Here is a 17,018-nt window from a genome sequence, read left to right as displayed (position 1 = left end):
TCCCAAAGTGCTGAGATTACAAGCGTGAGCCACCGCGCCCAGCCGGAGAAAGTATTATTAACGAGAACTAAGCTGACCTAAAGAGCCATAACAACATATCCCATTTGCTATGTTTTAGGTTTTCCTACATGAGGCCCAGAATTTGGGGAGAAATAACTCCATGTGCACACCAGCCCCCAAACCTCATTTAACAGTGATGCCTTCAAAAATAAGTCTTTCCCCCAACCTAACAGTGATGCCTTCGAAAACAAGTCTTTCCTTATGCTGTTTCATACATATGGTAGAAAATAAAATTGTCAAGATATTTATTGTTAACATGAGACATACAATTTGCTCAGTAAAAATAGCACATGAAAAAATATTATAAGCTTATATTCATAAAGAAATGAGTATGTTATTACCTCTTTTTCTTGCTTGCTCGGGACTATTAATTTGACAAGATTGGAATGTGCACAGCACAGCTGAGACACCACCATTTTAACACTGAATCACTATACCATGAACTGACAGAACGCTGCAAGGATGAAAAACTCATACCCAAAGGAAAGAATCACATGGAGGGGGAAAATTAACTAGATGGAAAAAGTATATGACGCTAACTGCATTTAATTTCAAAGTGGGGGGAAACAGAGGACATGGGGAGTGAATAATGGTTGAAGTTCCAGGCTCTAACTGTACATCCTCAAGTAAATTAAGTTTAACTCATCTATTAAAAAGTGAGTTAAAACAGATGAGTTTTAAGGTCCATCTCAACTCTAAATGAGATACTAGCAAAAACAAGGAATCCACCACTTCAGATCCTTATGAAACCCAGGAAAAGATGGGCACAGTGGATCACCCGAGGGCAACAGTTGGAGACCAGCCTGACCAACACGGTGAAACCCCATCTCTACTAAAAATAACAAAAATTAGCTGGGTGTGGTGGCGGACACCTGTAATCCCAGCTATTTGGGAGGCTGAGGCAGGAGAATTACTTGAACGGGGTGTGGGGTGGAGGCTGCAGTGAGCTGAGATCGCACCATTGCACTCTAGCCTGGGCAACAGAGCGAGACTCTGTCTCAAAAAAAAATGCACATAAGAAAAGAAGAGAGTTCCATGAAACAGCCCAGGAAAAACACAAAACACTAAAACAACAATGGTATTAAAACTGTTCAGAATCGGCTGGACATGGTGGCTCACCCCTGTAACACTAGCACGTGGGGGGGGGGGGGGCAAGTGGATCACCTGAGGTCAGGAGTTCGAGACCAGCCCCACCAACTTAATGAAACCCAGTCTCTACTAAAAATACAAAAAATTAGCAGGGGGTGGTGGCGGGTGCCTGTAATCTTAGCTACTCAGGAGGCTGAGGCAGAAGAATTGCTTGTACCCGGGAAGTGGAGGTTGCAGTGAGCCAAGATCACGTCACTATACTCCAGCCTGGCCAACAGAGTGAGACTCCGTCTCCAAAAAACAAAACAAAACCACCACCACCAAAAAACCTGTTCAGACTGAACACAGAACTCAAGGGCATTATTATAATAAATTACAAAGTGAATTTTCTATAGCTTTGCAAAAGTATCTAAATCCCATACATCCTTTTAACAGCAATTTTCATTATTGAAGACATAAGTACAAAAAGAAAAGTCCAAACTGGCAGCTTTCAGTCCTCCACATTCCCCTCTTTAATATGGTATTTTGCACTATATACATTAATGAAAATTTGAAACAAACAAAAAGAACTTTAGTCAAACTCCCCTTCCTCCTCCAGCTTTATTGGAATAGTTTAAAATTACATTTCTATTTTCTAGGACTTCAGTTGCTCTTTCCATCTGACTTTTAAAAACTGATTACAGCAAATGAAACACAGTTGTCTAAGTGATATAGTATACAAAAATAACATCTTGATTTCTGTGAAAATGCATTTCTCTGCAATTCCTGAATAGCTCCAAATTATGCTAACTCTGAGCATTGATGTTTACTCTGGGTTTTAGATTTAGTCTTTGAAAATAATGTGTTCTAAACCTTTGCCATCACCATCTATGTGTCCAACATCAACACTGATGAAGTTGTTCCTGTTTAGGCTTTTATTCCGATTTCTCTCGAACAGCCATTAACACGCATGTTTATCTTTTTGTTTACTCCCACTCAACTGTATGTTCTATGTAGGGCCTGATATAGATGTTACTTGATGTTATTTAATAGCTACTGAGGTCAGACAATCCAAGGCCATCATTATACTAAAATTAAAGTTATTTATGGAAGTTCATAGACACTTCCAGAATTGGTTTTACCTCCTACATGGGAACATGTTCAAGAAACCCAGGACGGGCTTACTGGTCTGACTCAACTCTTCCCATTCATCAATCCCTATTCACCAGTGGCACGGAAAGGGGGTTCTTTAACAAAGCATTATACATAACACCTCTACCAAACTAAACATAAACTTTTTTTGTAGTTAAATGCAGAAAGTCGGTTTTTTTCCACCCCTTTCCTCCTTTTACACGGCAAGTAAAGCTCACTGGCCTGGGAGTTGCCTCTATCTGCCAACCTTTGGCCAGTGAAGAGGATTCAGAGAAAATAATACAACCATCAATCAGAAAAAGGAGGGGCGACAAAGGAAAATAATTAGGCTGTAGCCTCAATTGTGCATTCCCGTGCAAGGTGCCCTGACTCGCCACAGCGGTAACAGTTGACTTCACTTGTCTTGCTGCAGTTGATGGCTACATGACCAGTTTCACCACACCTAAAAAAGAAATTAAAATAGTTTTCACAATGGGCCTCAGAACAAAACTGTCTACCAAAGCCAACAGTCACTATGCAGAACAAAACGCCTGATCTTTGTTTTCATGCAATTAACCCCTAAGGTTTCACAAATATGTACACAACAACATTTATCAAATTATACACTTACATGTCACAAACAGGCAAAGATTTCTGGTTACATGATAAAAGATTTATGTATATTACAGAGCTTTCTATGAAGTCTCTGGAAGTTTCAAATTATAACACACTTACTTTTATATATTAAAAAAGTCCAGTTGTGAAAACTGCCCAGGTACCATAAGCCACAGAATATCAGGGCAGAATACAGAATTATATACAGATAGACTGCCAGTTACATATGCTGAAAATTGGTCTTATCTGGTCACAGCTAACTTTCACTGAATTTACTAAGGCCCGTCTATTTATAGCTAATTCATCTCTGGAAGAATCTCTGCAATGAGTTTTCTTCTAACAACATTCTGACACCTTACCTATAGCACTTCACTTTGGTGCAGTCTTTTTGAATGTGTCCGAATTCTCCACAAGAATAGCATTTCTGCTCATCTGCATGGTCGCAGTCACGAGCCAGATGGCCTGGTTTGCCACAGTTGTAGCAGCATTGCTCTCGCTCTCTCTTGGGCTCCTTGCAGTCCTTGGCAATGTGGCCACCTCTACCGCAGTTATAGCAGGCTTCAACAATAAGGAAAAGAAACAGGCCAAGACTATAGAACCTTTACAAAGTGTTACGTTTTAAATTATACAATACAAAACCTCAAAGGTGGAAATGCTATACACAGTTGCATGTGCTCACCTCTCCAAGCTCTAGAGGGGTATGAAAAGGAAGTGTTAAATACTTACCATCCTCCTGAAGATCACAATCCTTGGCAAGATGACCAGACTCACCACAGCGATAACAGATGTCTGGAAGAGACGAGGAAACAAACTGGAAACCTGTTTTGAGCAAAAACAAATAATCCGGCTAGTCAGATCAGTCTTGATACTAACAAATACTGAAGTACTTCAAATTTTTCTATTCGACAAAATACCTCTATCCGAGGTAAAACCACCTCTGCCACGGCTTCTCATTCCACGACCACGGCCTCCACCAGTAGGACATTCCCGGGCCCAGTGGCCAGATCGTCCACACTTGAAGCACTCATTGCTGCTCATGGCTGCAGTCAGATCTTTGAAATATTAAAAGTAACAGCATTAAACCACTGAAAGTTCTTTTACCTTTTATTCTCCATTAAATGTATTTTTGGAAAATTATTCTGGGGAAAAAAGCTAGCTAATATATTGGTTAAAAAAATAGCTGGGTGTGGTGGCTCACGCCAGTAATCCCAGCACTTTGGGAGGCCGAGGTGGGTGGATCATGAGATCGAGACCATCTTGGCTAACATGGTGAAACCCCGTCTCTGCTAAAAATACAAAAAATTAGCCAGGCGAGGTGGCGGGCACCTGTAATCCCAACTACTTGGGAGGCTGAGGCAGGAGAATAGTGTGAACCCGGGAGGCGGAGCTTGCAGTGAGCTGAGATGGTGCCACTGTACTCCAGCCCGGGCAACAGTGCGACTCCGTCTCAAAAAATAATCACACAACTACATGCTTGGGTATTATAGACCTATTATACACATTAATAGTTATTGATAGAAGTGATGGAATTTACAGGGTTAGGGTCAATGAAAATCCATTATGAGAAATAACTGGTAGTGGCTGGGCACGGTGGCTCATGCCGGTAATCCCAGCACTTTGGGAGGCCGAAGCGGGTGGACCATCTGAGGTCAGGAGTTTGAGACCAGCCTGGCCAATATGGCGAAACTCCGTCTCTACTAAAAATACAAAAAACAGCCGGGCGTGGTGGCATGCGCCTGTAATCCCAGCTACTCGGGAGGCTGAGGCAGAAGAATCGCTTGAACCCGGGAGGTGGAGGTTGCAGTGAGACGAGATCATGCCACTGCACTCCAACCTAGGGGACAAAGTAAGACAGACACACACACACACACACACACACACACACACACACACACACACAAATCGGCAGTAATATTCACTCATTCCAGGTCCAACTTAATGGATACATTTGCATGGTTATAAGGCCTATATAAGCTTTATTTTGGGCAAATAGAAGTAATTTATTTACTCACATCAGAAAATTGGAATAACCCAAACCAATGAAGCTGTAAAATGGATTCTCGGAGTGAGGAGTCAGTGAAGGAAAATACTCTCTTAACCTTAGCACCTGATGTAGTACATAGTTATACTGCAGCACTTGCCTGGTGACTCAGATATTCCTTAGAACAGATATGTTAAAACAAATGCAAGATACAAATCTTATCTCTAGATGGTACAAGTACAGTAGGCCCTCTATATCCATGGGTTCTGCATCCATGGCTTCAACCAACCTCGGAATAAAAATATTCAGTGGAAAAAAGTTGCATCTGTATTGAACATGCAGACTTTTCTTGCCATTATTCCCTAAACAATACAACGTTAACAACTACTTATTCAGCATTTACATTGTGTTAGGTATTGTAAGTAATCTAGAGATGATTTTAAAGTATATGGGAAGATGTGCAAAGGTTGTAATCCAAGTACTACACTATTTTATATCAGGAACTTGAGCATAGGAGGATTTTGGTATCTGAGGGAGTTCGTGGAACCACTTCACAGATACCAAGAGATGACTGTATAATAAAAATAGTAGGAAAACGACCATGAGTTACACCAAAGCGCTAATAATAGCACCTACAGCACTGGGAACATTTGTGTTTTGTTTTCTTTTCTTTTATTCTCCCCTTTCCAAATGTTTCTGTAATGTAATTTTACATTTTAAACAATGCTACTTAGAATTTCATAATAAACTCCTTTAATTGGGTATCATTTTAAAATAAAAATAAAACTCCCACTAAAGCAAATGGATTTTGTACTTCTTATGTAACAATCTAAAAATAAATTGAGGCTATTCTTAAAATAGAATGAAATGGAATAGAACGGAATGAAAACAATGCAACTATATCTTCACACTTCCATATCTAAATATTTTTACCCTTAATTCCACTGTCAAATAATGGCACACAAAGTCGTATTTTAAATATCCTCTCAAACCTAAGCACAGGCACCATCATCTAGAAAACATATTTCCAACTGAGTAAAACTTGAGTGGATAATCGAATTAGCTAACCCAACCACAGTACCAAAGACCCAAAAGGCAGTCAGAAAAATGGCAAGGTTCTCCACTTTCAGTAACTGTTTAATCATTAACTTGTAGACAAATTTAGTGACTTAAAATTACGCTGAATATGAGTTTCAAAAAGTACTCATTGTCAAATATACAAAAGAAAATAACCCAATACTCACCCCAACTCTGTGCAATCTGATTTAGGATAAATTCTTAGAGAAATCTTTCTACTAACTCTTGCCACTTGCCTATGAACATATTACCAAAAAAATTATTTGGCTATGAGTTACTGGTGCTTTCAGATATACAAAACATTTCTAGTCAGAAGAAACAGCCAGTGAAGGATATTAAAAACAGATTTTTACAGAATTTGAAATAGTATCTGCTTTGTAATCATTCTTTTAACTGTACTAGTATTAGCATCCTAAATTATGTGAAGTATTTGCTGGTTTCCACCACAGAGAAGAGTCAGAATTAAAAAAAAAAAAAAAAAAAAACGAATGGCAGGCAGGGCACGGTGGCTCACACCTGTAATCCCAGCACTCTGGGAGGCCGAGGAGGATGGTTCACCTGAGGTTGGGAGTTCGAGACCAGTCTGACCGACATGGAGAAACCCCATCTCTACTAAAAATGCAAAATTAGCCCGGCTTGGTGGCGCATGCCTATAATCCCAGCTACTCAGGAGGTGGAGGCAGGAGAATCTCTTGAACCCGGGAGGTGGAGGTTGTTGCAAGCCAAGCAACTGCACTCCAACCTGGGCTACAAGAGTGAAACTCATCTCAAAAAAAAAAAAAAAAAAAGCATATTAAATGGTCAAAGAAAAAAAGCTGCTTATGGCACCACTTCCCCCCCATCTTCATTTTGTATCTTCTCCAGTTTAGTCAGATCAGCTTGAGCTCATCTAACTATTGATCTCAAGGAATTATTTGCACATAAATGATTACTTTTACAGTGTAATCCAGACAATCTGCAAGGCCTGAATATCTATAATTTAATATTTAAACAAGATACATATCTTTTAGAAAATACAAAACAAGGATGGGCACAGTGGTTCACACCTATAATCCCAGCACTTTGAGACGCCAAGGCAGGAGGATCATCTGAGGTCAGGAATTTCAGATCAGCCTGACCAACACAGTGAAACTCCATCTCTACTAAAAACACAAAATTAAGGCAGGCACGGGGGCTTATGCCTGTAATCTCAGCACTTTGGGAGGCAGGCGGATCATGAGGTCAGGAAATCAAGACCATCCTGGCCAACACGGTGAAACCCCAACTCTACTAAAATAAAAAAATTACCCGGGCGTGGTGGTACGCGCCTGTAGTCCCAGCTACTTGAGAGGCTGAGGCAGGAGAATCGCTTGAACCCGGGAGGTGGAGGTTGCAGGGGGCTGAGACTGGGCCACCACACTCCAGCCTGGGTGACAGAGCGAGACTCTGTCTTCAAAGAAAGAAAGAAAAAAAAAAAACTATTCTGTAAAACAGATACGCACCTCAGTGGCAAAGGCAGAACTTTACACACTAGAATAGAACAGAAGTTTTAGACGTTTTTTTTTTTTTTTTTTTTTTTTTTTGAGACGGTCTCGCTCTCTCACCAGGCTGGAGCGCGGTGGCGCAATCTTGGCTCACTGCAACCTTCACCTCCCGGGTTCAAGCGATTCCCCTGCCTCAGCCTCCCGCATAGCTGGGACTATAGGTGTGCACCACCATGCCCGGGTAATTTTTTGTATTTTAGTAGAGACGGGGTTTCACCATGTTGGCCAGGATGGTATTGATCTCCTGACCTAGTGATCCACCCGCCTTGGCCTCCCAAAGTGCTGGGATTACAGGCGTGAGCCACTGTGCCCAGCCTGTTTTGCCATTTTTAGTCACGCATAATTTTGTTTACTAAATTAATGCTAATAAAGAAAAAAAAACACCAAGTCTTAAAAGAAAAACATTAATAGCCTCCAAATGTCATCAATATGACACATGATTTTAAAAGAGGTCTTTGAGTGGCCTTAGGTACTATGTATGCAATCTGCCCTCTCCTCCCTTTGGCTAACCCTATCACAGTGAATCAGGTGGTCTACAGTTTCACTGGTAACTGGTCCCTTGTGATAGACTTGTCTCTTTAATAACATTATTAAACTAACCACTTTCCACAATGTTTTAGACTCACACTACTTATATTAGGCAGCAGGTCCCCATCCTAGCACTCATCTCATATGAATGTATTTAGTTTAAAGGTCTTTACAGAATTCCATGATATTCCTTACGAAAACTAAAGGTAAGACAGCTGAGAATCATGGCTCCATGAGTCTGTCTCATTGCCTATGACTGCTCCTGGCTGGAATTTCAATGCACTGTCCTGGTCTCCCCTGCTCCTTTTCCACCTGTCACAACTTTTTCCAACCTTCACGGGCCAACTCAAATGCCAACTCTATAAAAGAATCTGACTACATCTCCCAGCCTGGAACTACCCTTCCTATTAAGTCCCAGGACACTCTGTTAATATCTGTCCAATGGCAGTACCATATTGCCTTGTATCATATTCCTTGAAGATAGAGACCAAGTAATTCACCTTTGAATCATCCATCGAACACCCCATATAGTTATCCTTTTACTAGCCATTATGTTAACTCAGTATTTTAATTCTGGGGGGCAGGGGTCTTTAGTAATTTGGTGAAACTACTGACCTAATCCAATCTAATCCAGTACTAACAACAAAGCACCTAAATTATTGCTATCAGTCACAAGAGTTACTGCACCATTAAAGTAATGATGTATTCTCAATTTTGTACTCACTAAGGACTGACTACAGTCACTCTCTGAACTCTCAGCTTTCTGAAATCATAGGTAAGATTCTGCCCAGATGAATTTAGGATCCACAACTTTCAGCTTCTGACAGGGATTAGGGCCAACCACTCAAAGGACATTCCCAATGTAATTATTTTTAAAATCCAGTAACAGAAGTATCTTCTACTTGTAAACGCTATTTTGGGGATTCCAATCTATAATAAAGCAAATACTAGAAAATATCAAAGGAAGAAAGCTGCTGAATCATAAAACCATGAAAATTAGATTTTTTTCAGATGATCTAACATAATCCCCACGTGTGGCTGAGAAATTTACACCCAAGACAACTAAAAAAGCCAGCAGCCACGGCCGGGTGCGGTGGCTCACACTTGTAATCCCAGCACTTTGGGAGGCTGAGGCGGGTGGATCACGAGGTCAGGAGATCGAGACCACGGTGAAACCCCGTCTCTACTAAAAATACAAAACAAAAAATTAGCCGGGCGTGGTGGCGGGCGCCTGTAGTCCCAGCTACTCGGAGAGGCTGAGGCAGGAGAATGGCGTGAACCCGGGAGGCGGAGCGTGCAGTGAGCCGAGATTGCGCCACTGCACTCCAGCCTGGGCGATAGAGCGAGACTCCGTCTCAAAAAAAAAAAAAAAAAAGCCAGCAGCCAGGCCAGAACCTCTAATTTGTCATCCAGGTTCTATCAGTCCAAGAATTCATAATCAATTGGATTTCAATACTATTTTATGCAAGCTACAAAACATACATACTAACTTCAATAAAAAACAAAATACTGTTTTTTACTTTTGTCAAGACAGCAGGAAAACGGTTTCTTCCTTTTGCTAAAAACCACTAATAAAAGGGACCACTTACTGAAGGTTCCTTGGGTTTGTGTTTTCTCTGGAAAAAATTTTTCACGAAACCTGATATATGTATACTGCACTGATGTAGCCTGCCTGACACTGTAAGAGATTTTGGAACCATACTCAACCTGGGTTAATCAATTAACCCAGTTTAACTACTTGCTGTGTTACCTCAAAGACATCTGACTACCCATCTCTGTCTTATTTGTAAAAGGGAAATAATAAAACTGATGTGTGTGGTAAGAATTGTTACCTTGTGCTTAATAGATATTCAATTTAAAAACCAAAGTTTTGGTCTTCTGAGTACATATTCTTTCCGCTTTTGGCAATTACCTTGGATTGCTTACAGATAGTAGACAGAATTCAGTCCAATGTCTATTACATAGCAGGTTTGGAGTGACGCTAACTGCTTATACTTGTTTCCCACCTTACAGTCTATTTCCTGAATGGAATGGAGAAGAGATTAAGAGGAGAAAACCTGGTGATTTCCAAATCAGTTCACATTTTCAGCTACCAGACATCAAGATATTTGTCCTAAGTTTCAATTTTTGTGTATCAAATGTTTATGACACAAACCACTTTAAAAGGTGGTAGGAGCACAGGGCACGTCAGGCAAGAGAATAAATGACTAAGACAGTCAAGATAAGGTCTGGGCTGGGCGGGGTGGCCCACGCCTGTAATCCCAGCATTTTGGGAGGCCAAGGCAGATGGATCACCTGAGGTCAGGAGTTCGAGACCAGCTGGCCAACATGGTGAAGCCCTGTCTCTACTAAAAATACAAAAATTAGCTGGACACGGTGGTGCGTGCCTGTAATCCCAGCTACTCAGGAGGCTGAGGCACAAGAATTGCTTGAACCCAGGAGGCAGAGGATGCAGTGAGCCGAGATCGCACCACTGCACTCCAGCCTGGGCAACAGAGCAAGATTCTGTCTCAAAAAAAAAAAAAAGATAAGGTCTGATAAGACTTAAGATTCACTGTGAGGAGCCATGTATGCTAAACTAAGAAGTGTAACTATTTTACAAATTTTGAACTTATCTTGGAATTAAACAAACCACAAATGGTTACTATACTAAATTTGTCTTCCTTAATGTCAGTAATTGTACCATACTATTGATACTAAAAACAAATACAGTAAACTACTAAAATCTAACAGTATGTGGTCAAGACTAACAACCAGGGTTCTAATAAATAGAATGATCATAACTCTGTCCTAGAAAATACATTTAAAATAAAGTAGCAACAGGAAAGTTGGAGATAAAAATGACACTAGCAAAGTAGGGTATGATTCTGGCTATCTTTATTACTTTATACGGTTTTCCTAACACAGCTGTACACATTCACATTTGTATATATCCTTACTTTTCGCAAGCTCAGGGTTATCCCTGACTCATTCATGTTGTTCACTTAACTGCATTTAGACCATATTGGAGCTTTTGCCCTCTGAATGTTTATGTGCATACGCATTATTATGCTCCATTAAGTCAGTTTACTGTTCCAACATGGTACTGAAACACTTCAGATTTTTTTTTTTGAGACAGAGTCTTGCTGTCGCCCAGGCTGGAGTGCAGTGGCAGGATCTCGGCTCACTGCAAGCTCCACCTCCCAGGTTCACCCCATTCTCCTGCCTCAACCTCTCGAGTAGCTGTGACTACAGATGCCTGCCACCACGACTGGCTACTTTTTTTTTTTTTTTTTTGTATTTTTAGTAGAGACGGGGTTTCACTGTGTTACTGTGTTAGCCAGGATGGCCCAGATTGTTTTAATAAAAACAAACTACGGGGGCCAGGTGTGGTGGCTCACACCTGTAATCCCAGCACTTTGGGAGGCTGAGGTGGGCGGATCACCTGAGGTCAGGAGCTCAGGACCAGCCTGACCAACATGGAGAAATCCCGTCTCTACTAAAAACACAAAATTGGCCGGGTGTGGTGGCGCATGCCTGTAGTTCCAGATACTCAGGAGGCTGAGGCAGGAGAATCGCTTGAACCCAGGAGGCAGAGGTTGCGGTGAGCCCGAGATCACGCCATCGCACTCCAGCCTGGGCAACAAGAGCAAAACTCCACCTCAAAGGAAAAAAAAAAAAGGCAATGAAAGGAAGCAATATCCTTTCTGTATTACCTGCATTCCAGCCAGAATAGTGGAAAACAGAGTACCTACTCGGGATCAATTCTATATTTTTATCCTGGTTCCTGAACTTACTGCCTGACCTTGGTTAATTACATCCATTTCCGCCTGCCCTGATTACTTCTTGAAGAGTTTTAATAGCTGGAGATCTATGAGTCAGGCATTAGTAAACATATCTATAATCTTACAACCTCACAAGTTATGTATTCTTGCTCCATTTTAATGACAAACTGAACATCTGACATTGGCCAGGGGCAGTGGCTCATGCCTGTAATCCCAGCACTTTGGGAGGCCAAGGCGGGCGGATCACAAGGTCAGGAGATCAAGACCATCCTGGCTAACACAGTGAAACCCCATCTCTACTAAAAATATAAAAAATTATCCGGGCGTGGTGGCAGGCGCCTGTAGTCCCAGCTACTCGGGAGGCTGAGGCAGGAGAATGGCATGAACCCGGGAGGCTGAGGCAGGAGAATGGCATGAACCCTGGAGGCAGAGGTTGCCTGGGCGACAGTGCGAGACTCCGTCTCAAAAAAATAAATAAAAAAATCTGACACCAAGTGACTTACCCAAAGCCACACCGCTAGAAAGTACTACAATCAGGATTTCAAGAGTCTGGCTCTCAATCCTCTGCAAAGGCTTTTGTTAAGAGTTGAGGCCGGGCGCAGTGGCTCATGCCTGTAATCCCAGCACTTTGGGAGGCCGAGGCAGGAAGATCACTTGAGGTCAGCAGCCTGGCCAACATAGTGAAACCCTGTCTCTACTAAATATACAAAAATTAACTGGGCATGGTGGTGCGTGCCTATAATCTCAGCTATTCAGGAGACTGAGGCAAGAGAATCGCTTGAACCCAGGAGGTGGAGGCTGCAGTGAGCCGAGATCATGCCATTTGCACTCTAATGTGGATGACAAAGCGAGACTCCGTCTCCGAAGAAAAAAAAAAAAACTAAAAAAACAAAAATTAGCCGGGCGTGGTGGCACATGCCTATAGTCCCTGCTACTCAGGAGGCTGAGGCAGGAGAATGGCTTAAACCCAGGAGGCAGAGGTTGCAGTGAGCTGAGATTCTGCCATTGCACTCCAGCCTGGGTGACAGAGCAAGACTTTGTCTCAAAAAAAAAAAAAAAAGTTAAGCGGCAAAGTACACAAAAATGCTATCGTAATATACGACAAAAATGCTATTGTGTAATATTTTTAAGGTAGGGAATTATACCAATTCACTCTCTACTTCAAAATCTTACACAAAGGTATTACTACCATATATCTAGTAATTAAGAAAAAAAAGCCACACACATTTGAATTGTAATGCTGTAAGTATTCATTCTGTATTTCTCTTTAGATAAAAATCAAAGTAAAACTAGAACTGATAGCTTTTAAAAAAATCTAGTCATAATAATTCTGAATTCATTCACACAGGTTCTTTGAATCTTAAAAGATAGATATTTTCTTTAACTTCATGGCAGAACTTAGGAATCTCACCAAACAAACACTGGCAACTTGATTCGCTAGTTAACACCTCATTTGTATTTATGGAGCCATTCCAGGTGATCACTGTAGCACTCTCATATTCCTAATTAACAAAATCCTTCCAATTACAACTTAAAATTTGGTGGCCTCAAGTTCTCACTTTATTATCTCAGTAGTTTTAAACATGAAAATGCTGCATAGCTTACTGCAATCACTCAATGGCATTCCCTTGCTGCTGCAGCATATGACACTGCCAGAACAGGAGTTCTATTAAGTGAGACAGTAAGGAAAGAGCGTTCTCCACAGAGCAGGCCAGGATGCCTTGGCATCATTCTTCTGGCTCTCTACTTGCTGTCAGGAAGCTAGGAAGAGAAAAAGGAACCAATCTTTTTTTTTTTTTTTTAATTTTTCATCCCTGCAAGGAAAAAAAAGCAGAATCTCTCTGTGGTCAAATCTTCAGCCAATAGACAAATCATTCCAATTAGTCCAATGGTAGTTTCACTGCTTTTAGGCACCAGTTTGGTACTATCCCATATACATGCCACATATTTTTATTGAACTTTAAAAGACAAGTAGAATTGTTGGCAGGGCACGGTGGCTCAGGCCTGTAATCCCAGCACTTTGGGAGGCCGAGGCAGGTGGATTACCTGAAGTCAGGAGATCGAGACCAGCCTGGCCAACATGATGAAACCCCGTCTCTACAAAAAATACAAAAATTAGCCGGGCATGGTGGCACACGCCTGTAATCCCAGCTACTTGGGAGGCTGAGGCCAGAGAATTGCTTGAGACCGGGAGATGGAGGTTGCAGTGAGCCGAGATTGTGCCACTGCATTCCGGCCTGGCCAACAGAGAAAGACTCTGTCTCAAAAAAAAAAAAAAAAGACAAGTAGAATTGTCATAAATCATATAACAAAACACATTTGTACTTTAAAAAAGACATCTCCCTGCCTGTTCCAGATGTTCAAATGCCAGTTTAAGAAAAACCTGGCCAGGCGCAGTGGCTCATGCCTGTAATCCTAGCACTTTGAGAGACCGAGGGAGTCGGATCACAAGGTCAGGAGTTCGAGACCAGCCTGGCCAACATGGTGAAACCCCGTCTCTACTAAAATACAAAAATTAGCTGGGTGTGGCGGCGGGCGCCTGTAATCCCAACTACTCCAGAGGCTGAGGCAGGAGAATCGCTTAAGCCGGGAGGCGGAGGTCGCAGTGAGCCGAGTTCGCGCCACTGCACTCCAGCCTGGGCGACAGAGTGAGACTCCGTCTCAAAAAAAAAAAAAAGAAAGAAAAACCCCTGGTCTTCCACTGATTTGGTTCAAAATATTTTACAGACTGCACCATCTGAAATACATTACCTCTCCTGTTACCAATATGAAAAAAAAGAGGACCTTTGGTTCCTCAGAAAAACACAAATTTATTTTTTTAAAGAAAAACTGTTATCAAGAGATGAAATCTGAAAAACTTGTCTTTAATTCTGCCCTTGGGAATTGTAATAAATTATTCCTTTTATATTCCAATACAAAAAGAACTCTTGTAGACAAGAATCAGGCTCAACAAACTAAGAACAGCATGTACCTAGGATCCTGGCAGTTTACAGGTGTTTGATTATCCTTAACCAAAGTAACTCATTAGAAGCATTTAAAACTATTTAGGAGGGGGGAGGGGGAAGCTCAGGAGATAAGGACTACACCTCGTATCTTTTTGAAACCCTGAAAGCTCTACACGCCAGTTATACTGCTTGAGCAAACAAATAACATAAAATTGCTAATTTAAATTCGAATGGAAATAGTAACTGTTACGTTTCACTCCAAAATTGGGTCAAACAATAGGAAAGGGGGAAAAATCTACTTTTAAAAATGTAATTTAAAAGCAAGATGGGGATATTCATTAGACCTCCTTCACTCTGAAAAAGACAAAAAACAAATTCAGTTTTGGCTTATCTTACCTCTTCTGAGTCCTTCTGAATAATGCCTGAAACACACTAGCTAAAATCACAGACGATTACTGAGCAATGTTCTCTTTTTACAAGACCCCCAAGACCAGAAACAGTCACTTCCTTTGGAAGTGCCCTGTGGCTGAGGCCATGTGGTTAACATGTGGGAACAAGCACAAGCCTTACCCATAATAAAATCGACACCTAAACCCAAATGTGGACCATTATGCCATTCTAAAATAGGTTCTCACGATATGGAAAAACCTAGATGGAAGGGAGCTAGTTGAATTTCGTGTCTCGTTTGTAATTACATCTGTTTCATTAATCCAAGAAATGATGCAGACTACCGCCCGCTGCTGTGGTTTTGGAGGTTTGACAAATTCGTGTTTTTCCTGGTAATGGCGCTTTTAAAGGATCCCAGCAACTTAAATCGCGTTGACTCAGGGAAAGTGAGCCCCATCAGCCCCTTTTGGAATGGTAATGTAACACAAGCAACTTAGTATTTAAACGACGATAAAAATTCAAGAATCGGGAAACTATCAAGTATAGGGAGTATAAACTCTAAAGGCTCCCAAGTCTTCCAGCAGAGTCTCGCCACCCCAAACACAAAGACTTCTTCAAGAACCCTTTTCTTTCTTCTTTTTCTTTCTTTTTTTTTTTTCTTTAAGACGGAGTCTCTCTCTGTTGCCCAGGCTGGAGTGCAGTGGCGCGATCTCGGCTCACCACAACCTCCGCCTCCCGGGTTCACGCGATCTCCTGTCTCAGCCTCTCGAGTAGCTGGAACTACATGCGCCCGCCACCACGCCCGGCTAATTTTTGTATTTTTAGTACAGACAAGGTTTCACCATATTGGTCTCGAACTCCTGACCTCGTGATGCCCCCGCCTGGGCCTCTCAAAGTGCTGGGATTACAGGCGTGAGCCACCGCGCCCGGCCTAAGAACCCTTTTCTAAGGCCCCCCAAACCCTTGGCACATGGCCCGCCAGGCGCACGACCCCAGCACATGGCCGGCACGACTATACCCACCCCATCCCCCCTTCATCCGCAGCCAGGAGCCTTTCCCCACCACACGGACTCCTTCCAGTGAGTTCCCGCCAAATCCACCCTCGGTCCCTCATTCCGCGACCCTCGAAGCGTCAGGGCCTCGGCCCCAAGGGCGCACGGGCGGGCCTCCTCTGCCGTAAGCCTGCGGCCTGGGGTGCGGCCCTGGCGCCGAAAGACCCGCATGCTCGGCGACCCAGCTTTCCAGGACAAAGAAAGGACAGAAGTGTCGTCCGACAGCGGTGCGCCAGAAACCCGGGTCCGAGGCGGCGGCAGCAGCCGAGCTTCCCGCCTGACGCAGCACGGTGCAGGCCAAAGTGCGGCCGCCATCGCCACTTCGCCGCTCCCTACCCTCTCTGTCCGCCACAGAACCGACCCGCACTGCGGCTCCCTCAGCGCCGACCCCCTCCCCCAGCCCTCACCTTCCGCGTCGGAGCGGGCCCGCAGCGGCGGAGACTCGGACGCAGGCCTTAGGAAGACGGCTCGCAAGGTAGAGGCTGTTTATTTTGAGGGTCCTTGCCTGCGCCACACGCGGGTCTGCACACGGCCCCACATACGCCGCTGCGCACGGCTCTCCTCCGCCTCGCCCACGCGGCCAATCAGCGCGCGGGGTTCGGCAGTCCAATCAGAGCCGCCCGCGGGAGGGCCGCCCAGCAGAGCGCGGCTGTGTCTGCGCGCCGCGTCTTTTCCCGCAGTGCTCCGCGCGCGGCCTTTCCCGCCGGGATCCCGGTCCCGGTGCTTCTCGGGCCGTTCGCAGCTGGGTCCGGGCCCAGCCAGACTGGGTGGGAATCTGGCTGACCTTGGTGGTCTGTCTTGCCAGCTGGAGCAAAGGGATGCCAGGGGACGGGTCTCGGTGCAGTGACTGCCATTAGCTTGGGGCCGCAGAAAGTTTCTCCCCCTTC

At 43.2% G+C, this 17,018-nt stretch overlaps 1 protein-coding gene across 4 annotated transcripts; it reads right to left on the bottom strand.

Moving 5' to 3' along the window:
* Positions 1 to 1,200: 1,200 nt before the first annotated feature.
* CNBP (CCHC-type zinc finger nucleic acid binding protein) lies at positions 1,201 to 16,684 on the bottom strand. 4 transcript variants are annotated; one of them, XM_032149845.2, is made up of 5 exons: positions 16,539 to 16,684; positions 3,789 to 3,926; positions 3,601 to 3,693; positions 3,234 to 3,432; positions 1,201 to 2,722 (listed from the first exon to the last, which is right to left on the bottom strand). In XM_032149845.2, the coding sequence occupies exons 2-5, from the start codon at positions 3,910 to 3,912 to the stop codon at positions 2,605 to 2,607; spliced, it is 534 nt and encodes a 177-aa protein (XP_032005736.1). In that variant the 5' UTR covers positions 3,913 to 3,926; positions 16,539 to 16,684; the 3' UTR covers positions 1,201 to 2,604. The 4 variants fall into 4 exon arrangements, with proteins under 4 accessions (XP_032005736.1, XP_058293333.1, XP_032005738.1 ...); XM_058437350.1 differs by having other exon boundaries at positions 3,234 to 3,437; positions 3,603 to 3,693; XM_032149847.2 differs by having other exon boundaries at positions 3,810 to 3,926.
* Between the last annotated feature and the right edge of the window lie 334 nt (positions 16,685 to 17,018).

The sequence above is a fragment of the Hylobates moloch genome, unplaced genomic scaffold (genome assembly GCF_009828535.3).
Source record: "Hylobates moloch isolate HMO894 unplaced genomic scaffold, HMol_V3 SCAFFOLD_4, whole genome shotgun sequence".
NCBI classification, from domain to species: domain Eukaryota; kingdom Metazoa; phylum Chordata; class Mammalia; order Primates; family Hylobatidae; genus Hylobates; species Hylobates moloch.
The sequence above is the reverse complement of the archived record's forward strand: the minus strand, read 5'-3'. Positions and strand labels throughout refer to the sequence as shown.

Bases quoted from the DNA above. Each gene is read 5' to 3' on its own strand.
- CNBP (XM_058437350.1), bottom strand. From the start codon at position 3,912: ATGAGCAGCAATGAGTGCTTCAAGTGTGGACGATCTGGCCACTGGGCC. The intron at 3,438-3,602 runs TGGTAAGTATTT...TTTCCTTATTGT, and splicing joins GATTGTGATCTTCAGGAGGA to TGAAGCCTGCTATAACTGCG. The intron at 2,723-3,233 runs GTAAGGTGTCAG...TTTCTTTTTTAG, and splicing joins ACCAAAGTGAAGTGCTATAG to GTGTGGTGAAACTGGTCATG.